The 13,128-nt window shown below is 41.8% G+C and overlaps 1 protein-coding gene across 3 annotated transcripts in view; it reads right to left on the bottom strand.

The window, feature by feature from the left end:
* LOC131886848 (zwei Ig domain protein zig-8-like) overlaps positions 1–13,128 on the bottom strand; it is a 38,716-nt gene that overhangs the window by 7,337 nt on the left and 18,251 nt on the right. For all 3 annotated transcript variants that reach the window (XM_059235270.1, XM_059235269.1, XM_059235272.1), the window contains exons 2-3: positions 7,378–7,661; positions 3,502–3,739 (exon numbers count right to left, since the gene is read on the bottom strand). In XM_059235270.1, the coding sequence (XP_059091253.1) occupies positions 3,502–3,739; positions 7,378–7,661 (522 nt within the window). The remainder of the gene's footprint in view (positions 1–3,501; positions 3,740–7,377; positions 7,662–13,128) is intronic.

The raw sequence follows: 13,128 nt of genomic DNA, 5'->3' as shown, positions 1-13,128 counted from the left end.
GACTAAAGAGAATGTGTCGCCGTTTCTGTCTGCATTTCTGTCGTTCTCCTTCTTTCTCTTTCTCTCTCTCTCTCTTTCGCCTCTCTTTTATGACAAAGGGCCTAAAATAATTCCAACAAAAAGTGGAACGAAAGAGAATTGTTGAAGACAAGCAAGGGCTCAAAATGAGGAACGAGATGATGCATCAATCGCGGGTTCGGATCGTATTTAGGTCGGCCTTGTCGTCGCCGTCCCTTTCCTCTTTTGTTCACTCTCACAATATTCCTCATCCACGTTCAAGTGAGTAAGCAGAGAGATAGTTATGCAGCAAATCATGAGTATGAGGAAATTCCGACAAAAGTGCACTTCCAAGCAACTTTAGCCCTGAAAATGGCTCGCAAGTTGAGAGACCCACCCACACAGCTTCCTTCACGTACCCACGAGGATCAACGGTGTTGGGCAATTACCTAGGAGGGCACACGATTGCATTGCGATTGGACCGTCACCCAAAAATATGGATCATTGAATGGAACTGAACACGGGAAGGTACTGTGCAAAAAGAATTTGTAAGCATTAACTACGACTTCTTTTCGTAGAACACCTCCAACACTGCTTGTGCACTTTTTGTCACATTCGAATAAGGGACTTTCAATTTGGCCTTCATGATTGATATTGATTTCGACCCAGCTTTCCGCCTAGAGCAAATTTCACTCACTAACATTTGGTCTCAAACTTTACCCAAAAAAGGAAAGCATAAGTGATTACGTACAATGAGAGAAATTGGCGGAAAGTCAATTCGGTGCATTAATTCCTGCTAATTGCGAAAGGAAACGGGCTGTGCTAAAACTAGCGAGTGTGACCATGAACGGTCATGTTGTTCTCAAGTTGTCAAGCTGTGGAGCCCTGTCACTCACGAATTTATGACTTTTCCCCATCATTTACCAATATTTGGAAACTTAACATCGCAGCAATGATTAAAGTACTTTCAAAAATGGCAGTTTAAATTCGGCTCCTAAGTACTAATGCAAATGGGTTTAACGTCTTCCGGCAATCATTGTTCCAGGTTAGACTTGGATTTATTTGACCTTGGAAAGGAGTTTCCTAACTCACAAGTTTGGATGGAAACCAAGTTATATAGAGCCCTGTTTGCGAAGAATCACCAAACTGAAGGCTGCTCTCCCACGAAGTTTCCCCACTGAGCTTTCATCTTTGCATTGGGATGTGACTCCTTGGTCGGATGGAGCACCCTCAATAAAGTTCATGAGCATACATTTTCAAATCAAAAGATATGGACGAAATCGCTTCACCGAGCTCTGTCTGTGCATTGGTTGCAACCAGAATGAGGCTCTTTTTAAAACCAACATGGAGCTTCCAACGAGGGAGCTTCCAATCAAAAAAGCCAATAACTGGGCCCCAATGGCTAAAGATAGAATTTCTGGTATAGAATGACAGCGGCAAGTTTCAGAACTTTTCATCTTTTGTCGAAGAACTGTTGAATCATGTCTAGACTTATTTGTTACTTCAATATTTGGAATGAAATTAAAGCTGATCCACAACTAGCTGTAGCGTATAGCGTACGAATATCTTTCCATTTCCCTACGCCTTCTTGGATTCTAGGTCAACCAAGTCCAAGCTGCTGTATGTGATGTTTACATGAAAGAATGAGTTGCTTTTTCGGCATCTTAAAATGGAAGCCTGGAGTCATTCGCGAGGATGAAGCAAGACCATTTGAATTTTGATGACATGGATGATGTGCAATCCCATCACCAGATGGTAGTCCAAGCGAGGGAGCTTTCAATTGACTCCTTAAAAAAAATCCAGAAAAGCTGAGGGTTCAAATCAATATTTGCTGCATTTGCATCCGCGATATCTTTGAGGACATCCATGTTGAACTTGGCCTGAGAGATGTTATATGAACTCAGAGTTGTCAACTTTTGATATTTGAAAGGCTGTCACAAGAAGAATCAATTCTCTGACAACTAGACATATATCCGCCAACTTACAAAGGCCGTCCCATTGTTGTTGGAAACACTCTCGTAAGCCAGGTTGCAGGGGCCAAGCAATGCATTTGAGAGAGAGATGGAAAAATATCTTCCGATCTTATCGAGCAACCCGCTCTCCCAACATGCCTTCCTTTCGTTTATTTTCCATTTACTTAAGGTGGCTTGGGCCTTGGTTTTTGTGAATTTGTATTTCTTTGCTCCCGTGCACTTTTGAGTCTGATCTAAGGAACAATCAAAAGAGGCTCCTATGTGGCATTAGCTTGGTTCTTTTAGATAGCTTTTGCTACAGGATCCTCAGCTTGAAACGAGTAACTCGTAACGAAGAGAGGTTTGTGATTTTGAACGGCCCACAAACTGGCTTCAAATACAAATAATCTAACAAAAACGAAGAAAAGAACACAGATGAAATAACTGGACAACATGCTTTCTTCTAGAAAGTCACATCTTTCTGAACAAAATAGTCGTCTTCATGAGCTTTCCTACTCATGTTTTTTTTGTTTTATTTAATTGTTACACTGTATGTACAGAAGCTTATCAGACGCTTTCGATACAATATGTGGTTGATTTTTAACACGTAAACCTCACCTTGAGCCAGTACGACCCAAACACTCTGTTTAAATGAACAGTTCAAGATGTTTGCAATGCTATTGATTGACGTTTGCCATTGCCCTTGAGCCAGTTACACATTTTGGTATTACATTCTTCCATGTGAGCGATGAATGGTGACATTCTCAATCATCTTCTTTTTTGTGGGTGGTGAGTTTATTGTATTGTATTCCTCCTTCCGTACAAGTTCGCCGACATCATTTGTCGTTGAGTTAAACGGATGCATGTCACTTAATCTTGAAGTTGTTCATTTTTTCTTTTTGTTCTTGAAACATGTTTGGAGCCAAAAAAGAAGACATTTTGTCGAAAACATTGGCTTGTTTGTGCGGAAAATGAGAGTATTGAAATGATCTGCGAAGCCAAAGGGTTCCAGGATTTCATTGATTGCCATTATCATTTAATGCTGGCATCTATTTAAATCTGGGTTATTTCTTTGTTATTGAAATTAGGTCAAATAAAAGCAACTTTAGACCAACAGATCAATGCTAATGGAATATTTTGATAAAGTTTAGATAAATAGCTTATAAACAAGATCTCAAAACATTGGACTATTGTAGTAAAGTATTTTTTCCAAAAGAATTGCAAGAGCTCATAGCATAACCTTGGAAGTTTCAAAATGTTATTTTATTCATACTATAAAAAAACTCCTAATTACTATGGTGGACACCAATAGAGGGCTTGTTGTAGCTCAAGTATTCGTACTCAAACACAGCATTCCCTATATTCTCTGCTTTATCAAACCGTCAGTGTCCATGAGTAGATTTATCTATTGGCCACCCACCGTAGTTCGCATACTTCATATTATAAAGAAAAACCTCGTGCCGGTCTTTGATATCTTTGCTGAAGAGACAAAGTAACAAAACAAGCTGTATCTCGTCGACACTACGACTGATTTCGCCTGAATTTAGCTTACCCACAACTTTGAGGTAGAAGTGATATGATGTGATGGGTTGGGTACTAATCTGGCACTCGTAGCGGCCTTCATCTTCCATTTGAGCGTTGCGAATCTGCAGGATCCAATGTTCCAAGGTCTCATCGCGATCCAAGTGAGTGTAATCCTCCTCGTGCAGAGCTTGAAAGCGCTGATCTGAGGTGTACGTATACCGACCAGAGCTAATGATGTTCAAGTTCTCATCTCGAAGCCAGGACACCTGGAAAGTGATCGTTTCATAGAAATTAATTTAGGTTAAATCAGCTGACAAAGACAATGACAGCACTAATTTGCATTTTCAGTCTGAAATTGGGCTAATACTATTGTTCTGCAGGGATAAGGACGACAGAATCAAGGTTATTCACCGCTGAGGGACCATAAATGAGCACCGCTCAATTCCCAGATGAAATCCCGCTAAGCAGGATATATTACGCATTCAAATATTTATGAAAAGGTAGACAGTTTTCAATATCTGGGGAGCAATAACTTTGGACGGCCTTCGCAAGGTTCGACCGAGCTCCTCGACTTCATTAATTCTATCAAGATGGCTCAAGGATGGAGAGAAGGTCTGGCGAGGACTCGTCATGGTAGGCCTACTTAAAGTCCGCTAAATTTCAAACGAGGAGTGACGGAGAAGATAGGAAGATCCAGCTCCAAAGATCCAGCTTCAATCTGTGGTGCATCTTACAGCCATCTTTTTCACTTCTTGCTTGGTCCAACCGAACTCTCAACCAAAACTTCATAGTCCATGATTTTGAATTCTTCGCCGTAACGCTTCTTTTTTTGAACTTCCCAGCAAAAAGTTTTCTCATTCAAAATCACAGAAGTGGCCTCTTTTCGGGTGGTGAAGAAGTAAAAAGAAAACACCCGATTCCCAGTACCAAACCCAATTTAGTGATGTCAAACTGGACCAAGTGAGAAAAGGAAACTTGACTTGGTCACATTCAAATATTTGTAGCAGGGCACAAAAATACGCGTCCAACGCTTTTTGATCGCTGAAGCTCCTTCCAAGTGTTCCAACTTGGAAAACATGGCGAATTTTATTCTGCGGTATCACTAATCGGTTCTGGAGTATTCCCAAAACGAAGCAATGTGAATGGCTCTTTATTAATACTGTTCATACTTAAGGGAAGTGGGGCAAAGAACATACAAAGCTAGTAACCATATCCTCGTTGCTTCCGTTCAATATAAGCCAGGAAAACGATGCCCCTTCCCCCCTTGAGCGCGATAGTGGACTAACTGATTTGCATTAAGAGTGGCCACCGACATTCAATAAAGATTTGATGCAACGCTCTTCATTCCAACTCGTCAGTCATCCTCGGGTTCAGACACTGTGGGAAATTCAAGCAATTCAAACAACATCATTTTCTGAATTTGTGAAGGAGGACTGAACTCGATCTCCGTTGGTTTTAAGACACTCAACGGAATATTTGGCACCACTCTAGAGGGGTCATTTTATCAGTGAGATGCGAGAGAGGCGTGATCCTTCGAGATGAATTCCAGACATGCACTCTCTTTCTCTCTCTCTCTCCCGAACAAAATACATCCATCTCTGGTTCAAGGTTCTTTATACCAAAGGTCTTTGCTAGCCGTCTTCTCTACGATGAAGATTCATTGTACACTTTGCATACAAGCAACCAAAGTCGAATTCGAATTCTAGTCCAGCAGCGAGTGAAAGATCATAAAAAAGACGGCCTTGTGACAGTAATCTGCCTCTGTCAGGGGAGAAAGTGATAAAGGAACCCAGCGAGCTTTTTCACATCAGCCTCTTTGGCTTAAGAACCCATTTTCATTAAATTTTGAGTTACTTCGACGGTTAATACCAGATATTATAGGGTTTGAAACAAAGAAGGTGGCCTTGGTATATTTGGATCGACGACCACAACGAATATCTTTTACATTTCATTCCTCGAAAAGGGGACAAGCAAGTCCAAGCGCTTAGTGAAGTACTAACTAATAGATGTTCTGTTTTTACGGAGCCACATGGTAGCTGTCAGCTTGGACTGCCTTTTCATGATGGGCATTCCAATGAACAGAGATTCCCGCTCCGTTATCATAGTCATCATTTATTTATAACTCACCTTCAGGAGTGTGACCATACACTAGAATGGTCCAGTTTAAGCTGTCAAAAGCAGCAACTTACGTTGTAGTAATCAAACACCATAAAGAAGGTTGGATCTGGCATGGACCGGTATCCCACCAGGGGTAACGAAATGGAAAGCAGGCGCACTATCGCAACGGTATGGCTACTAGCTTCGGCCAATAGGTTGATTCACATGTAAATTTTACTAACAAAATGTGGTTTTTTTTACTGGCATACTTGGGCGGCACTGTGTATTGTGGGTGTAATTCTAAGGGGGTTAATGCCTTTATTATAGATATGAATATTGATAACTCCCCAAGACTTCCACTACACGGTGGTTATATTTTCGGGTTATGTGTTTGCTCCAATGCCAAGACATCTAGATATGTTTTTCTTTGTCAAAGAAGCAAAAGGAACAACTTTTGTGAAATATGTTTCAAAGTAGCTCAGATAAGTGTGTTAAATCACTTAAAGTACATTAAAATGCATTATTGTCAAAAACGTAGTCAATCAGTATGAAACATACTCTTAGTTATGCATTGACGTAAAATTTCATAAGCTTCTATTAAGCAGATCCTTAGTTATTACAACTTGAAAGTTGCATTTTGCACCTTAAAAGATCGAAAAATGGCCTATTTATGTTTCCAGTTATTCCCAAGACATATTGTTATCTTTTCCAATGACACGACAAGAAATGACATTTCTCCATTTTCCTTAAGATTTCTTTAAAAGCTAAAAGTAGCAAAAAATGTCCCTTAAAACTTACAAAAGATGCAAAATTGCCTTTGGTTGACCAGTATGGCATCACAATTGTGTAATATTGACATTAAGTGAATTTTAAGTTATACTGCCAACTATTTTCGAGTTTTTCTTCCTATTTCAAAAATGTGAAATATTTCCATTTACATTTTAGGCAAAGAAAAAGCTCATTATATTTCTTGGCAATTGTTTTAAGATATAGCTGGAGCAATTTGTAGTCAAATTTGATGAAAATGCAATCTTTGAAAACGAGATAGGTTATCGTTTGCTCCATGGATTTGAATAAAATTCTAGCTGGAAACGCAACTAAGGTTACTCCTAACATGTATTGATTACGTTTTTGAAAATGTTATCTCTTTGTAGGTTTTAAGCAGATTAATATTCTAATCGGAGCTAGAATCCAAGATTATATTTTACAAAAGTTGTTCCTTTTGTTTCAATAACAACGACAATCATTACTAGAAGTCTTGGCCTTTGCAAAAAAAACCTTAATCATTATTGTGAGTAACACCGTGACTAGTAATAGGCATAGAATTCTAGACAATGGATGTCGGACGATCGACCACCTGGCTGGTAAAACAGTAATGGGTGGTCTACTGGGAATTGATCACAAACCGGTTTATTGTACTGCCTAGCCAACCGAGTGGTTGGTCGTCAGACATCCGGCGTCTAGAACTCTATGCATTAGGGTTTGTTTTCATGGAGTTCTATGAAACCTGAAAGAAGGATATGTAAAGAGAGAAAAAAAAATCGTAGGTCACCCTCACACCCTTAAAGAAAAGATGATTCAACCACCCTCAAAAGTGTTTTTTGACCTTGTTCATCATTCTTTGCCAAAGGTAGACCTAAAATGTCATGTCTCTCAAATTGGCCGTATGTTAAGCAGATGAGCCGGGTGTCTTACACTATTCAGCTTATGTTCATGAGTAAGATAATGGGAGGGGGTGGGAAAAAGACACTCTTACGAGTGTCTCAGTGGGAATTGAGCACGAAGAGCAAGAGCGACGGCCACCTACCGTTTTATTTCCCAGATTGTACACCGCACACTCGAGCCGAACTTCGCGACCTTCAATGGCTGTGATATTCTGAGTCATGGCTCGCAAGTGGAACCTTGGGTTCAGATCGGTCTCAGACATCGAGGGTTTGGACGGAGGCGTGGTGAGTCCAAACCCATTGGGCAAGATAGCAGCTGCCGAGGCTGAGAACTGGAAGTTGCTTGACTCCATCAAATCCTCAGCCTGAGGATCTTGTTCCACGAGACTGGCCGAGGGGATTCCCAGAAGACAGAGCAGAATCAAACCTGAAAGGTAAAGGCAGGTTTATGAGTCACTCACTGACAAACTCTCTCTCTCTTTCTCTGTGCCAAGAGGTTGTTATGCCCATGAATTATTCCCCACTCAAACCTGAGCAACTTTTTCAGGGATCTATTTATCTACCATGGAACAAGCTAACTGCCGTGGGGAGCGCCACTCGTTCTAGGTTAAGGACCCCCCAAGTGTTAGCTTTGTGAGGAACCGGGAGCTCATGATGAAAAAGTGATTCCCCGCTGGTCCCATATCCCCGACAACTGGTAGTGTGCCATCCAGATGAGGAAAAACTATAAATAAGTATTGAAAGAGACAATGAAAACGAAGGCCAAGAGGAGGAGAAGGGGGAGGAGGAGGAGTAAGATGAGCTGCGACTCAATGTGGCGTCAAAGGATGATGAAGTGGTTCATAATCAAACGCAGAGCTTGCGAGTCAATGATGTTATCTCTGTTTTTGGGGGACGTCATATCTCTCGCACACAAGAACGAGATCCAAACCCCATGGGATACTTCCTTAAAATGCTTCATATTCAGCTCGACTATCGCTCGCGGCACAAATATTGCTGTTTGAGAGGAAAGATGAAGGAAACATGGAAAACGCTTTAAACCCAAATTAGATCCTTTCCCTAACCTCGAGGCCCCGATCGGAAGATCCTCTATGTATTGGTTCTAACAGCTTTCACTTTAGCTCGAGTTCCACCAATCTTTGGCAAGTGACAACAGCTGAAGGGGAAGACACGCAGCGTGAAAATATTGCCGGGTGGCCTCACTCGAACCCTCTGGAAGAAGGCAAAATCGACACTATTTGGAAATTTCGAGACAAGCTGGGCATCAGGAGGTTAGGTTTGATCATTGGTTAAGTGGGCCTAAACGATTGTTATAGGAGGTAATGGTGAGCGATGCTCTCGAATCTCATCAGCAGGAAGTTGTTCCGAGTTGAGGAAAAACATTCATAACGAAAACGTAATCTATAGGAGGAAAGTTTTTTTGCCAGTGAGTTCGATCCTACCTTGGCTAGGAAAGTTTTCCGAAAACAAAATGACAAAGTTTCCTGTTCCTGAAGGCTAGGAGAACATGGGGCACAAAATTTATTTGTTTTCCTTTCGATAGAGAGTAAATGTGCAAAAAGTGAACTGGAAGCAAATTTTCGAGATTGCTTGCTACATCATTTTTTGTCCATTTCCCGTATGAGTCACGATCAATCCAGGTCTATAGGAGTAAACAGGATCGAGGATTGTTGTCTACGTTGTACGCGGTACTTTTCATTTACGGGCCGACATAAATTGGTAGGGGCTAGACCTGTATTTTGGGGCTATATTGGTGAGTATCAAGATTTATTCTGAAAAGAAGCTTGAGGTGACTGGTGAGGGTTTCTGCCCTTTAAATGATCATAAATCATGGTCGACTTGGCTCAGGGTGGCGTCGGTTTAAAAAGTCTGTCTCCTCTGAGTTTTTTCATAATCTAAACCTGAGCTAGATTGTTGATGTAGCATTTCCTCCTTTGAGCACCAACTAGTTATTTCATTCAAATTGCTTGACAAACTTGTTGACCTCATAAAACATACGTTTTTTTCCATTGACTTCTCATCAATATATTACTCTTATATCTAATGCTTTGGTGTTGGAGAATTCTTACAAAAACAAATTCTTGCGAAGCTCTTGGGAAAGAAGTGAATGTTTTTGCTATTGACCTGGATTCATTTTTGTCGATTCTCGACGAAATTCCAAACGGGACGAATGAAAACTTTTTGTCTTTAAAGTGGGTGCCTTGGCGCATTGGAAACTTTTATTGCCCCACATCTGACCTCGGAAAGCACAGATCAGAGCCAAAGAGAAATTCGTCCAACGTGCTTCGGCCACTGTTCTTTATTCGCTATCTTTTTCCAATAAAGCCTGAATCACGATTGAGACAGGATTTTCGTCCGGATTTCACCGTCCAATTTCAGTTTATCTTTCACGAATATCTGAAATGGCAATTTCATTTTCAGAGCCAAATCCGGACGTTCTCTGCCCATGGGCTCAAATCCTCCTCGGAAGAGTGTACAGTACGTCTCGAGTACGCTCAGTAAAGCACGATCGACACATCCTCTCGTTCTGCTTCCTCCCTCTTCTTCACTTTGCGTATATTCGACTAATCCAATGGATCGAATTTGGATGCCCTTCTTTCTCTCTTCTCCCTTGTGTGTTGTGTACTTACTTACCTGTCAGCCATTGAATTTTCCATCCCATCTCAGCTTCTTGAGTTAAATGAAGTTTGGCTACTTTCAATGCAACTCTCTTGGAAAGCCAACCCCAAACTCAACACAAATCGCCCTTACTTTTCTAAGCTCACTATTTCGAAGTGTGATTTAATATTTGGGCCAGGGAAAGGGACTCCTTTTTTCGCGAACCTTACAACCAAGGCGGGTGAGATGTAATTAGTATGAATTATTGCCCTGTCCTCGGATATGACCCAAGTATATTGCTAGTAAAGTCGGAATAACATAGTGTACCCACTGTGTAATTAAATACCACCATCAACTCGGATACACCTGGCTGGCTTTGAGGCCATCCAAGCTTTGACAATGGGGCACACCGGCTTTGGATTTGATTAAAAATGGAACTGTAATTACACAGTATACGTAGTGCAGTATGGTAGCCTCTGGACATGGAGGCAACTTGGGCTTTTTCACAGAGCCATGGTAGAGACCAAGCTCATGGGAGGTAATGATAAAAAGAGCCTCTGGCGAAGTAATCTACCAGGATTAAAGAAAGAATGAAGCACTCCAATTAAAGGGTATAGCAAGGCACTCTCTCCCGACAATAATTTTTTCATTCACATCACAAGGAATAGCTACAACTACTACTACTCTTTGGGCATTGCTGTGTCTGGAAATATGATAGAATCGAATGGATTGCCTGTGGATTTTGGAGGGTCATAATCCAAGTTCCCCATTTTGGCATGCCAAGGTCATTTCCATTCACACAAGTCGCGGTGACTGCCATTATTCCGGAAAAAATCCTTTCTTCTGCAAAGTCTCTTTGTTAGTGGTCTACTTCCGCAGGTCCAAGGTCTCTAAATGTACCCATGAAAGTGAGGAAGCACTTACTGCCACTGCCAGTACTGCTCGAGGTACCCGTACATGCACACATACACATTCTGCTGTCCTGTATGTATGCGTTTCCGCTACGATGATGTAGACCGCGGCCAGGAAGGCCGGAGACAAGCTGAAGCAAAAAGAAGTCATTTTCATGACCACTTCATCCTCCAACACCATTAGTTTTACCCCAAATTCATTGGAAAGGATTGGGAATCCTTTGGCTTCGTGGGTTCCTCTTCCCCGCCCGCTCGGCAGAGGAATCCGAGTTAGACTCTTGTGGCCTTTCTTGTTCTTCGTTCGATAGGAGAAAACTGCCCACTCAGCAGTCAGCACTAAGAAGAATCACTCCATCCATGGATATGTGATGTGATGATATACTAGCCCGGCGACGTCGTAGGCTCGAGGATGAATCCCCTTTTTCAAGTGGATTGAGGGTAAACGTTGCTCTGAATGGGGTTTTGCCTGCAGGCGTGTTCCTTGTCGGATTATGGCTCTCGTGATGTAGTATTTCCCTATACTGTGTACTCTCTTGTTGGTGTGCTACTACACTTCTGGTCATCGAGAGTTGAATAGCCCTACCATTGGACTGCATTGTGGTATGTGGAATGCAAGTAAAGTGGCCAGAGCCATTGGCACCGATGGCTTAAGGCCCAAGTAGTAGTAGTGGTGGTGGTGGTGGTGATGGTGTTGGCGGCGGCCATTCGGATGTAATGCTCGCATCCAGGCCACAACTCGCCCCACGACCATCACGAATGTATGTTTGGAGAAAGGACAACAAGTTTACCAGGGATAAACACAAGATTAGCACCATGATGTCACACTCAATAGCCATATGTGGGGTGCACAACGGATACAAAAGCCCACAAAAATGGCCTTTTCAAAGCCTGATGACTGCAACTTGCGTAGATCTGGAGGCAAGTAGGAAATCATCACCCGAGGCCAGAGTTTTACTATACACATAACTTGCACAACCACGACCAAGACATAGTCGAGGGGTCGGTTTCTAAAGGGAACGAACTTTGAGGGGCCCCTTTAAGAGCGCCAGGAAGGGATTTTGTCGTCATGGTTGTGGTTGTCTTGCCCGATTGCAATGACTCCTCTGAAGGGCCCTCTTCCTGGTGAGTAAAACACTCGAAATGTGCACCAGGGTAAATATTCACGTGTCAAGATCCAATTGGAATCTCGTAAAGCTCTGCACACAAGGTCAAAGGACCTACTACTGTTGTTGAACCAATTTCTTTTAACCAACCAGAGACGTCTTTGTGGGGCCTAGATTTATGGTCACTTGCGCAAGAAATGATGTCTAATCACAATGGAACTGATCCATCAACAATAGGGTCAATGATTGTGTCGTGACAACAATACCATTCTATCAGACCAATGCGTGCTTCAGGCGAGTTAAAAATACGAACCATTCCGAGGATATGAGTAAGGACTATGGAGTGATTTATTCCCTGGACAACCTTCGTCCTCATCATCGGTCCACATAGGCTACAAACATATTGGAGAATGTTCCGGACTCTTCAGATGTCAGACTAGAATATTGGCCCTCACTTGGAACCTGCTCAGATTTCTTCGATTCCTCCTAATAAATGCGGATGGAAAAAAGACACAACAAATGTGACTCAAGATACTGTTCAAGACAGAAATTTGACCCGTGTTTTCGGGAGGGATATTTACACTCTCTATCTATTTAGGGCCACTTTAAGAAAAAAAGAAAAAGTGAGCACAAATGAGACAATGGTTTTGTTTTCGTCCACTCAAGTGAGTTGGAGTTAGCTACCTATCAGGAGGTTTTGTAATTAGTGTTGGTGTTGGGTGTCGAAGAACCTCATTATGGTGGCATTCTCAACGAGCACAGATCAAATAACGGCCTTTGAACCAATGTCAAGAGAGCTTCGCTCCATCAAAAGCACCATCGATGGAACTCTAGGAAGAGAGGGGATCTATTCCTGGTTCACCGCCAGAGATTATAAGCAGACATTTTTGTTAATCATTAATACGAAAAAAACCAACCTACTTAACGACTAGCTATTTACGAAAGAGTGTGTTTTTGCCAAAGTCTTGGGGTTTATCAAGTAAAACATGGTTTGGAAAGAGATCTTTTGAAAACGCGACTCTTGGCTAAAAGTACAATTTTGTTTATGATTCGCTCGTCAGCTGAGCCAGTCTTTGGCAATGCACCAAATGGGCACTTGCAAATAAAAATTATAGGTCTATAAATTCAGCCGATTGACGAGCCACATAAAGTCTGAGAGTTCAATGCCAAATCGCTTCTCTCGATGACCTAATCAAGGCTAAAGCAGAGCGAACAGGAGTCCTAGCAGGCTAGTTTTTTGATTGCTCCTACTTGATGCGGCCAAAGCAGACTATCATCAAGA

This window comes from Tigriopus californicus, chromosome 9 (assembly GCF_007210705.1).
Source record: "Tigriopus californicus strain San Diego chromosome 9, Tcal_SD_v2.1, whole genome shotgun sequence".
Taxonomy (NCBI): domain Eukaryota; kingdom Metazoa; phylum Arthropoda; class Copepoda; order Harpacticoida; family Harpacticidae; genus Tigriopus; species Tigriopus californicus.
This window is presented reverse-complemented; position numbering and strand designations above follow the sequence as displayed.